At 41.2% G+C, this 12,428-nt stretch overlaps 3 protein-coding genes across 3 annotated transcripts in view; 2 read left to right on the forward strand and 1 right to left on the reverse strand.

Annotated features, from left to right (window-relative positions):
• The window catches only part of ppp2r5a (protein phosphatase 2, regulatory subunit B', alpha isoform), a 37,395-nt gene extending 32,604 nt beyond the window's left edge, over window positions 1–4,791 (forward strand). Inside the window, exons 11-13 of the mRNA XM_069717138.1 lie at window positions 207–334; window positions 1,388–1,489; window positions 2,466–4,791. Of these exons, the coding sequence (XP_069573239.1) occupies window positions 207–334; window positions 1,388–1,489; window positions 2,466–2,757 (522 nt within the window). The 3' untranslated portion in view covers window positions 2,758–4,791. The remainder of the gene's footprint in view (window positions 1–206; window positions 335–1,387; window positions 1,490–2,465) is intronic.
• Window positions 1–12,428, reverse strand: part of LOC138631932 (acyl-CoA:lysophosphatidylglycerol acyltransferase 1-like) — a 191,940-nt gene that overhangs the window by 99,527 nt on the left and 79,985 nt on the right. The window lies entirely within an intron of this gene.
• Window positions 5,976–12,148, forward strand: opn8c (opsin 8, group member c). The gene is made up of 4 exons (XM_069717117.1): window positions 5,976–6,078; window positions 6,934–7,227; window positions 8,615–8,946; window positions 10,368–12,148. The coding sequence occupies exons 1-4, from the start codon at window positions 5,976–5,978 to the stop codon at window positions 10,875–10,877; spliced, it is 1,239 nt and encodes a 412-aa protein (XP_069573218.1). The 3' UTR covers window positions 10,878–12,148.

Raw genomic sequence — 12,428 nt, forward strand, 5'->3', positions numbered from 1 at the left:
CTTGCAATGACTTTCACATAAAGAGGACTCGAGACAAATTGTCATGACATTTCCACAATGAGGTGCACGTGTGACAGGAGCTTCGGTCGTCTCTCTTCTGTACATCTACACCGTCAAACAATACAATCCCAGCTTCAGTCAACTTTGCTTTATGGATTTTTTAAAAACCTCTTGACAGTCTTCCTACTTTCTTTCCGTTGACACAGGTAGCAGAGCGAGCGCTGTACTTCTGGAATAACGAGTACATTCTCAGCCTCATCGAGGAGAACATCGATAAGATCCTTCCCATCATGTTCGCCAACCTGTACAGAATCTCCAAAGAGCACTGGAACCCGTACGTACCGTCTCCACACACTGCTGTTCTGCCACAGTAACTCCGGATAGTATTCAGATCATGTGCTGGGTGAAGAAAAACTGTGGTGTTATGAAGAGAATCTCAAGGTCAAAGAATCACTTACTGATACTTCAGAGCGTTCAGCCACATCTTTCAATCCTTATAAAAAGGGCCGATTCCGTTTGGATTCTGTACAAAAGTCCCAAATGAACATCGGTGCACAGAAATCTGTGCAGATATTGGAGGTGAAGGTAAAACAAATCTCTGCATACATTTCCTGCTTTATTCAGGAATAACAGATATTTGTGTCACCAGCTTCTTTATTGTTTTAACTGGAAAATTGATATTTTTTTAATGGTTTTTTTGGGTTAAGTATGACCTAAAAGCTCATTAAAATATCACAGTTTGCATAAATGTATCTTTAAATATGTTGACTAATGCATCACTTACAGTAGCTCAAATGTTTTAATACTTGTGCACCAGTTAAATCAGTTGAGAGCTTTACATGCTAGTTTTGTGGTTTATGTAAAGGGACACTTCACCCAAATTGCAACAGAACAATTTCTCATTAGACTCTTGTGTTTTCTAATTATGCAGATAGTTCGGGATTTTATTCGGGTTTTGTTTTTTTAAGTTTTGAGGTTTCTGCTGCCACCTTAACTGAATGTGGACAAAATACATTCACAGTTTTGAAAAAGAAAATTTAGAAAAAAAAGTTTCTTCTCAAAATTATTGACTTGCTGTTAAAATGTTTTTATTGGAGTTACTTTGAAATAGTTCAGGTTGTCTGAAATGACCCTTTTAATCCAGCAGCTAAATTTATGTTCTGAATTGAAAAGACTGTTGAAATAGCTCTCTTCAAACAAACAAACAAACAACAGCTTACATTCAGTGTTACACACCAGAACATGTTGTATGTCTTCTGAGGTCAGATGTGATGACCGCTTGCTTTACGTAGAAACATCGCTTCAACCTTTAACCTCGACATCCTCCGTTAAGCAGCACGTGAGTGTTTGGTGTTACTGATGGCAGCGTGTCTCTGCTGCGTTGCAGGACAATCGTAGCTCTGGTCTACAACGTGCTGAAGACACTGATGGAGATGAACTGCACGCTGTTCGATGAGTTGACATCCTCCTATAATGCAGAAAGGCAGCGGTGAGTAGCAGTGACATTCTTTTTACTCGTGTTTATTGTCGTCTGCTGGGCGTCCGGTCGCTTTCAGTAACTGTCGATGAATCCACTAAATCTGCTGTCTAAACTATAAAAGTGGTTCATCGCAGTGTCTCTCAGTCTGTTGGTTTTCTGTCCTACCACGTACTGAAAAGTGATGTGATTTATGATGTATTAGGGTATGAGGTTTGTCTTTAGCCCTTTTCTACCCGGCAGGTCTCGGTGTCGGGACCAGGCAGTATCTGTTTTGAAAATATAAACAATGCCATTTTTCAAATCGATATTTTATTTATTTAAAAATGAAGAAAAATGATCCAGTTCATGCAACATTTATGACAGTTTTTTTGGTTGTTTTTTTACATTGCTGGTCAGTGTGTCTGCTTGATCGTGTCTATGGCTTTACATTAGTAATTTGGACATTTTTATTATATTGCTACTCTACTCTCAGATTTGACCGCTCGCTAATTGGTGGTGCATTAGATGAGGAGTTAGCACAGTCAAACATTTGTAAACAGTATGTCCTCTTATTTCGTTGGGTTTTAGCAGTGTGTGAAGGCGTTGTGTATTACTGCACTATTTTTAATCAAATACGTGGCACAAAAATTGTAAGAATTTGGCTCACAACCTAACTAATAAGGAAAAATGTGGGCCCTGTAGCTACCCAAGATGGGAACCATGGGTCCAAATGTACTCTGGTCCCTTTTGGATTTTGTCACTTTTCGGAAGTGAATTTATGCGTCTGGTTCAGGAACGTTTTGCAGGCGTCCAACATTGACTTTTGAAATTGCCACGTTTGGAGAGGATGGCGCTACTTGAAGCCTCAATTAGGTCGAAAAGTGTTGTATTGGAAACATGTAAGAGTGCTCAAAGTGATGGACAGAGTTTGTTTCATTTACCGTCCGGTTTCGGCTTCTTTTTTTTGGTCTTTTTAAATAATAGTATAAAAATGTTGTTTTTCCAGGGAGAAGAAGAAAGAGCAGGAGAGGGACGAGCTGTGGAAGAAGCTGGACGAGTTGAAGCTCAGCAACGCCACTCTGGTCCAGAACAACAGCCATGGGCTCGCAAGTGTCCAAAACAACAACAACAACAACAACAACAATAGTAACAATACCAATGACAACCAGGACAAGAGCGCTGCTGATGATGATGATGATGGTGATGCTGCTGCTGCTGCTGCAGCTGCAGTCACCGCAGGCGACAAAGATCCTGATGCCGCTGTGGCAGCCAGCGACAGCACCCCATGTGCCAAATGACAGCGGATGTCAGTTTTTTATTCAGTAACGGTTTGACACCGTGTTCAGGACCGTCACGGGAGGATTGGAGATGTAAACACACAAATCACACCTCAACAGTATATTAAATCTACTTAGAGTGACTTAGAACGCCAGCATTTCTTTGGCAGAAAAAAATATATATATATTTCAACTTAAAACTATTTTTGGATGTTACAGTGTGGCTGCAGTATATTGTTTATTTGTCTGATCAAAGATTTATCCTTTCGCATTTAGTTTCTTAAATGAAAAAGATTTTTTTGCGTTATATTCATTGTATGATACACGGGAGGGGAGAAATTAATAATGACTTGAATTTAATATTTCCAGTTGTGCTGCACTTAGAAAAGCTGAATAGCTTTTTAAAGATGTCTATTTTCAATGTGCTTTTCCTCAATGCTGCCAACACTTGGGTGCAAACCTTAAGAGAGAAGGGAAAGGCAGATTTGTGGGAGTGTTTCGGGCAGACGGGACCAGACCCAAAATCAAACATTAAGTGTCCATTAAGAAACAGAAAAGACTATTTTCAGGAGCAGCAGCAGCAGAAGAAGAGAGTCACCTCCTGTTAGAGGGAGAGAACACGGCCAAAACCATAAATCACAATGAAATTAATCCCACAAATGGAGTGACAGCTGCGGAAGTGTCTCCATGGACTTAAAGCTAATTAACACTTGGGGTAAGTGTCATGTTTGTGAGACTATTTCTGTGTTTCAGGTGTTGATGAATATTTTTTAATCTGGGTGAAAACATGAAGCTAATAGTTGTAATAGCAAAACACCTGCATTTATGAAATTATTTACACTAAAGTATTGAGAGGACTTTCCAAGAATGCAATGTTTTTCAAAATGAATTAAAGGAATAGTTCAACACTTTGTGAAATACTTTTATTATTATTCAAGTAAATATGAAGCTACAGACAGTTAGCTCAACATAGCAAAAAGACTGGAAAGAGGGGGAAGCAGCTAGCCTGAAATAAAACAAACAAAAACATCCAAAGCTCAGGAATGAACACATTATATATTATTTGTGTAATCTTTACAAACACTGTAATGCTAAAGGGGTTGTGGACTATAATGTGTTGATTTGTTGGCTTTCAAGGTGCCGGTCAGCGTGTTCTGTTAGTTTTCGGCTGGCTGTTCACCCGTGTTTTTAGTATTTTAGGCCGATTGGCTGCGAGCTGTAACTTAATATTTACTATGTAGACACAAGACCTTTTTTATAATATATTATTTCTCAAAAGGGTGAACTATTCATTTAAACAGTGGATTTAAAAAGATAAAAACACAAGAGACCTACAGTACTATATTTTTCCAGAGGATTGACGAGGCTGATATTTTTGAATGTTTGGTTTTGCAGCAGGATTTCGACGGGATGCAGGATGCGCTTGAGTGTATATTTGTTGCATATGTAAACATGTTAGTTTGGAGGCTACTTAAAGGGAAATGCCACTCAGTTTCAGATGTTATGTACAGTGTAATGTTTCTGTGGTCTGGAGATATGCAGTCATTTGTTCTAGAAACACGAAGGGTTGTCGTTCAAATATGAAAAGCAAAGACTCAATTTGTCTTTGCACTTATTCAGCATTTGATTGCTTTTTGTGGCTCCATGAATCCTTATAAGAGTTTTTGTTACCAAACAAGGCTTATTATGACGTAGTAATAGCAGAAAACCCTGCAGGAGTGTTGTCACTCGACTTTTTAAAGTCACATTTGTTTATATTCTCCAGTTTCTGATGTTTGGAGCTGATAAATGTGTCCATGATCTCAATCTCAGACTGCCACAGATCACAGGAACGACTTCTGAGAGTTGTTTTTAAATTGAACGGTGTTCCCTCTGAACCTCGGTGTCTGCTCTCTTACTTTTAAGTTCCTATTTTAGGTCCAGTCTTTTCTGATGCCTTTCAGCATTCCAGCCTCCGTGACGTTTAAAGAAACTATGTGGGGAACCTGTTTTGTAATCACAGATCTTATTTAGGTTTCACCATTAAATAAAGTCTACTCTATCTTTCTATTTAAAGCGTAACTACCAGTTTTTTTTTTTTTTTTTACACTTAGGTGCTAGTTTTCAGTACATCATGTTGGCCAGCAGATGGCGCCAGGTTGTTGTTTTTCTGTGCCGTTTGATTCTGCCTGTCATCATCCAAGAACACTTTTTTATTTATCAAATAACTTTACACAAAGTGCAGTAAAATCAAACACAGGTTTTCAAGGTTCTTGCCACAGTTGTTCTGTGGATTTCTTCTGTCTCAGTGTCTTAATATAATCCCGTTGTCCCTTATAGCCAGGTGTCTAATCACAGCAGGTGTGCTAAAGCTCCTGTAAGGCTGCCAGTGATTCCTCGCAACGAAAGTTTAGAGCTGAGCACCGTATAATTCTGGGATTTAAGGCTGTTGTTTTATAGCACATTATAGGAGACATGCAGGACATACAGGATGCATTACAGGCAGTGAAGTTATATGTTAGTTCCCAGTGTTTTAGGCTCTTCTTCCTATTTCTGCACTTAAAAAGGTCCATGATGAAAATTGCTGAGCTAAGCAGTGGTACTTTAGCAGGCTCTGCTGGTGATACGTGGTTCTATCGTTCATTGTTTTTATTTAATTTTTGTGTTTTGTTGTTGTACACTGAGGGCATCATTTTTAATTTGTTGATCACCAGCACCACTGCTCTGAGTCAACACATCATCTAAAAGGTCAAAGTGGTTTTTAGAACTTGCCCTCAAGTGGCCAAAAACAAAATATTTGGTTTAAGAGTTTTTTTAAAAAGTTGGAAAAAAAAACCCTGCTAAAAGATATAAAAAGGAAAGATAAAATGTGAGAAGATTGAACCTCAAAAGAGCTATAGAATAAATGGTCAAAATAATTTCCAACCTAGTCTAGATTAAAAATGAATCAACATTTTAAAGACTCTTTATTTCTGTCTACCCAAATGTTTATTGTTGTTGCCACTCATCTGATTGACAGTCGGTGACGTTTGTCGCCTCTGGGACTCCATACCTACTGGAGCAGAGACCTTTCCTCCCGACAGACGAGTTAACCCTTCTGGATCGGATCACTTCCTGCATGTGTTTTAACACACCTCATGCTCCAAGTTACCATGACGACGCACCAGCCCCGCATAAAAGAAAGTCAGCTTCAGGCACACGCATATCTCACTTTGAGAGACGTGTCCGGATTTTACCCGCTGCAGCGTCAGGAACAACCGATGCCTCTGAACTCCTCCAGTGACAACCGGACAATCTCTGCCTTCACATCCAAACTCACCCCTGCTGCTGACATATGTGTGGGACTGGCCGTTCTCCTCGTCGGTATGTGCATTTAACTGCTCTCTCCCTTTCTCTCTTACCTCTCTGTCCTTCACTAGCCAGTGGCCACAGACTCATTGTTAGAATATGTGATTTTTTTTTTTATCTGCTAAAATGAAACACAAATACACTTTTATTATTTCAAAAGTCACTTTCAAAGTAGTATTTCCTGAAACTAAAGGAAATAAATGGATTTGATCTGTAAGGTTCATTAGGAAAGTCCTCTGGCAGATTTCATAACCTATTTTCAGCAAAGCAATACACATTCAGTTTTCCTTTTCTCTCCCTTATGTAGCTTTGTGGTCTTAACAAATGTTTTATTTTACACCCAAGATACAGTTTCAATTATTATTCTGTGCGTCCTGAACTTTATATTTGACGTATTGTTTTATTGACCCGCAGGGCTCGGTGAATCATGAGGCTGATTATAGCAGAGTGAGAGCAATTAGACTAATGGATGTGTGTGAGTGTGTTTTGCAGTAATGACACTTGTACACTTGCATGCACTGCCAGGTGCCGGATCAAATGTTAATACTGTAGTTAGTCTGCATGCTGTCCCTACTATGTTCTCATGAGGAGCCAATTAGATGTTCTTATTGCTATGGGAAATACACATACTGTAGATTTTTGTAAATTAATGTCAAAAAACGAGAGCAACTTTTAAAACCATTAAAATTCCACTCTCGATAAAATATTGCTTTCTGTCTAGTTGATTTATAAATGAATATATCTCTATAAGGCAATAATCTCCGTTTTGTGTTTACATTTGTGCTGCCTCCAAGTGGCCAACATTTAAAAAAATGAATGCATGTTTAATTGAATCCTTTTTTGACTCCGGTCTTCTTCTCCGCTGCACAGTTCTGCTCTCCGTTCTGGGCAACGGGCTGGTGCTGCTGATCTGTTACCGTAGGAGGAAGAAGATGGTGGGCTCGGAGCTGCTGTGCGTCAACCTGGCCGTGGTCGACTTCCTCTGCTGCATCTGCTTCTACCCCCTCTCCATCCTATCCTCCTTCCACCACGCCTGGCTGGGAGAGCACGTCACGTGTGTTTACTACAGCCTCGGCTGCTACATCTTCGGCCTGTGTGGCATGTTCACCATCACGGCCATCAGCGTCATCCGCTACCTGAAGACCTGCTACAGCTTGGTTTACGGTTGGGGCGGTTGTTGTTGATTTGTTACAGACAGTCAAAGGTTTGATGGTGCAAGGACAAACAAATGTAATAATCCTTAATCAAAGTTACCCACGAAACCCTTTATGCTCAATACTGGATCTTCTTTGTGTAGATCGAGCAAAGTGAGGGAGAGACTATTAATTTGAAAACAGAACAAACATGTGACTGGATGCAGGAGATCCTACATTAACCCAACAAGCATACAATTTTCAAAATATGAATTTATGGCACGAGTAAGACTTCATCTGTTAAAATGAGGCGCAATCAAAAAGTTCAGAAACTGGTGGTGTTGCGCACGCAGAGAGCACGGCGCAGTGATGCAGAAGGAAGCTAAATCCTTTGTGTGTAAGTAGTCTAAGTTTCACCACAGAGAAGAAACATCAGATTTGGTGTAACATTTTTGGGAAACAGAAAGAAGCTGGAGGGAACAGGATCCGGTGAGGAGGGATGGCTGGAAGCGACAATCGTGTTAGTATAGGCAGGAAACGTGTGACCTTTTTAAAGCGCTGAGTGGACACGTTGTTGTGTTCGAGAACCAAAGCGCCACCACGTTAAATTCAGATCTTCAGCGCTGGATGTTTCCCCTCAGATGCCTCCGAACGTCAAAGTAGAACTCCGTGTTGGCGGTCAGACTCTCGGGGTCGCTTTGCTCTCTTGAAACGTGGATGTCCTTAAACCACGTCTCCAGTCTCAGTGCTTCATTGACGTTGATTTTCTGAGGCACATTAAGGGTCTCTGTTGCAGACTTCCTAAGTTTAACACACATTTTGACGTGTGCTCTCTGCTCAAGTTTCAAGGCCATTGTGAAATTGCAAATGCACGAATACTAGCGGTCACAACAACGTGTGTGACTCAGGGGCTGATGTTGATCCAGCAATGTAAATTGGACTACGTACGTATGAAGGTCATAGCTTCCTCCTGCTCCGTACACATGACTTTTTGCTTCTCATGCGCAACAGGAACAGTCTGGGAACGTTTTGGTCACACCTCGTATTTCTCTGCAGCAACGGACCGGTGGAATAAACTTTACAGTTTTTATTCTCAGATGTCTCCCGTGTTTTGAACTTTGAAAATTACGAAACTCATCCAAGAAACAGTCGAGCACATAATCCCCTGGAACATTCACCGGTCCCTGTTGGTTCATATTTTTAGCTTTCCGCAGATCCATGCTAACTGTTTCCCACTATTTCTAGTCTTTATTCGAAGCTAAGCTAACCAGCTGTTGACTGTAGTTTCATATTTATCTAACTTCTGGCAAGAAAAAGTCGTCATGTCATGTCATGTCCTAAAATGAAGTACTAGATCAGCTGAGTCGTGGATTGTATACATGTCCAGTCTGTAATCCAGGTTTGTTTCTTTCTCACAGCAGAGTGGCTCAAAGGAGTCGACATTCGGCTAGTGTGCTGTTGCATCTGGCTGGTCGCCACGGTGTGGTCCAGCTTCCCTCTGTTTGGCTGGGGCGAGTACGTCCCTGAGCCTTACGGACTGTCCTGCACCGTTGCCTGGAGGCGTTATCATACCTCAGCAAAGGACGCCTTCTATGTCATCTGTTCCTTCGCCTGCTTCACGCTGGTTCCTGTCATCCTCATCGTCGCGTCACAGTGTCGGATCCTCTACGAGGTGTCTCGCTTCTCCTCCTCGCTGTCCTCAAGAGGCATCCGCAACAACCTGCGTCCTTCGGAGAAGCGACTCTCCATGGTGAGATGCGGTTGATTTATTGCGACTTGACCATAGACTGTATATAAAAGTGGACAAAGCTTCTGGGTCTGAAAAACGAGGCCGATGCGGAAGCGCTTTCAGCTGCAATACCGCCGAGCGTTGCTCGAGGTCGGCTCCAAAAAGCCTCCAGCTCCACAGGCTCCCATTCAACTTCTCTCAGGAAATACGAAGTCAATACAGTTATTTTGGTTTTGCTACATGAAGTCGGCCCTTCTTATTAGTTTTCTAGCTGTCCATCGGACAATAATCCCGTCATTAATTAAAAATAAGCCGAACCAGTCATTTTTCCCCATGCTGGATATGAACATTTCCCATGAATCTATAAGAACAAAAAGCAAAGACTAGTGAAAGAAATTATGAAAAAAAAAATTCTACCTTTAATTGGTGGTATCTCAACCTCCAGGTCTTCAACCTCCAGGTCTTCAACCTCCAGGTCCTCAACCTCCAGGTCTTCAACCTCCACAGGTCTTCAACCTCCAGGTCTTCAACCTCCACAGGTCTTCAACCTCCACAGGTCTTCAACCTCCAGGTCTTCAACCTCCACAGGTCTTCAACCTCCAGGTCTTCAACCTCCAGGTCTTCAACCTCCACAGGTCTTCAACCTCCACAGGTCTTCAACCTCCACAGGTCTTCAACCTCCAGGTCTTCAACCTCCAGACCTGGAGGTTGAAGACCTGGAGGTTGAGGTTAGAAAATATTCAAAGAAAATAAAAGATTCTGGCTCTCACTTTGAAGTGACAGTACTGAAAAATGTGTCTGTTCAGAAGGAGAAACCCCGCAAACTTGAAACACATAGCACCAATATTGCAAACTGAATCAGACATGCAGAGATATCGATGGTTACACCTAATGCTTATAAACATACTGTTTTTATGTGGTAAAAGACAGATAATGTCCCTGTTATTTAAACCAAATCTGCAATACTATGTCCCCAGTTCATCTACACAAGGCGTTTTGTAGAAATATATCTGCAAAAGCTAGTATGGTTGATTTATTCTTAGAAGTTTGACTTTAATCTTGAAATCTCAACATTATTCTTGAAATGCAAAATGTAAAAAAATGTCTTTCCCTTTTCTTTTCTTTTATGTGGCTCTAATGCTACGTTATAGTTTTGCTCCTGAAAATAGAATCATGTGACCAATGCTGTCATTTTTTATTCACATGACTGTAAGACATTCATTACGAGGAAAATGTTAACATAGGACGTTGTTCACTGTTTCACCGCATGACCATTACTCTGTTTTTTGCAAGAGGATTGTTTCCCAGGACACGTGCTTCTTGCTGCCTTTATTTACTTGTGTGCGTCATAAAAGATGATTCATTACGTTTCTGCTTTTACAGCATTGGTGTGTTTCCAGTTTACAAAATGATCCCCCCTACTCTCTTACTTCCTCTTCCAGATGTTTTTCTGCATTAGTTTGGGTTTTGTGATTGCCTGGGCGCCGTACGCTGTCGTGTCCTTCATCTCCATTTTCCACAATGAGCACTGGGACATGGCTCCTGAGGGTTTTGTTTTCCCCGCCCTCTTTGCCAAAAGCTCTCATATCTACAACCCGTTCATCTACTTCTTCTTCAACAAAACTTTCCAGCGGGAGCTGCACTGCCTGCTTCTCTCATGCTACCACAAGCTCGGGGGAAACCGAGTGGGGGTCCACACTGCCACGGGCCACCAAGCCCCACACCCCATCCACATTCAGCTCCAAGAACGGGGCTGCGATCAAAAGAAGATCTTTGCTTCTTCTCACGACAGAACTCGCAGCAAGAGTAAGCCTAAAGGCAAAGTGACGCACACCTGCAACAGCCATGTACTCGGCGGGCCGGTGTACACCTGCTGGGGGTCCACGTCAAAGAACGGCCCCACCGTCTCGGACAAAAACCCTGCCGAGGACTCCCGGCCAGTCTCTATATAAACTATATCACTGCTGGCACAGGGACGGGGAGCTATGATTTAAGGCAGCGTGGTTAAACGTCACACAGATCAAATAATTAAAAAAAAAAAAAAATGCTTTTACACTATTTTACTGAAGGCTGGGAAACAGAAAGAAGCTGGAGGGAACAGAATCCGGTGAGGAGGGATGGTTGGAAGCGACAATCGTGTTATTATAGGCAGGAAACGTGACTTTTTAATGCGCTGAGTGGACACGTTGTTGTGTTCGAGAACCAAAGTGCCATCACGAATTTATATTTGGGTATGATTCCCATCTGTTGAGGGCACAAAGACACACAATTGTAATTTACAGTACACGTCGACATCATTTTGTTTACTGCTGACGTGAGATGACAAACATTGGAGAGGCCATCCCAAAATCATATCAAGCTGTCTCTCTGAGGATGTTATTTTGTTCAGCATGCTGGATCACTGTTGTGGCTAACAGGCACGGCTAAACGGAGCTGAACCATCATTCACATAACCTGTGTTTTGTTGCACTAGTGGCACGGCGCTGGAGACAGCTGTCACTCCAGACTGAAATATCTAAGCAACTGCTGGATGGACTTCCATGAAAAATGAATTACACCCGGTAAAGCTCAGTATATAATCCTTACTGAACAGACTCTGAAATCATTCCACCGTTTTGATGTTGTGAACTTTCACAAAGTGTAAACATGAGAATTCATGAATCAGCAGTTATATTTTTGCGGGTTAAACCAGTTCTAGCTTTACCACCCTGCAAATTTGCAGCTTGCTCAATGCTAAAGCTCAATGCTAAATGTGTTTTATGATTCCTGTGAATCTCTAATTTTTGGTATTTGTTGTTGTCGTCACAGAACACAAAGAAACAGGAAAACTTGATGTTTCTCTGAAATTTGCTGAAAAGGAATGATTGAAGCATTTTCGTATTTCTTCTCTGACTACACTTATATATAAACTTACTGTTTTTCTGCCTTTATTGAAGAAAAAAAAATGGATCCAAATAAAAAAACAAAACAGACAGAAACAACAGCAAGGATCACGACTGATGAACAACATTTACAAGATACAACTCCGTTCATTAACCATTTGGAATAGGATGAACAAGCATGAGCAGAAATTTGCAGAAGAATTTGTGCAGAAAGGCAGCTGCTTTAGGAGTTGAGTTTTATTTTGAAAATCAAGAATCTGAAAAAATTATCTGGTTTAAAATTTGTGTTCAGAAAGTAGCAGACTGTGTTGGAACAATAAAGCGTGGATGAGGGAATGTCACAGTCTGAGGCTCTTTTGCTATTTTTTTTTAACATTGGTATGGATGAACTTGTTTTTTATTGACGGATTCACAAACTAAAAAGAGATCTGCCAAAAATGACTGAAGCAACAGGAGTAGATCGGTGAGCGGGATAATGATCCAAAGCATACCAGCTGCCCGTTGAAAGAAGATTTTTCCCCGGAGAAAATCAAAGACTCAGACTGGCCCTAGCAGAGACCTGACTTAAATCACATAGCAACTATGGGATATGAAGGAAAAATACATGTAAATTCAACAGGG

This window comes from Brachyistius frenatus, unplaced genomic scaffold (genome assembly GCF_029030835.1).
Source record: "Brachyistius frenatus isolate BFR_SWC_R1_liver_20210118 unplaced genomic scaffold, ASM2903083v1 Contig_169, whole genome shotgun sequence".
Taxonomy (NCBI): domain Eukaryota; kingdom Metazoa; phylum Chordata; class Actinopteri; family Embiotocidae; genus Brachyistius; species Brachyistius frenatus.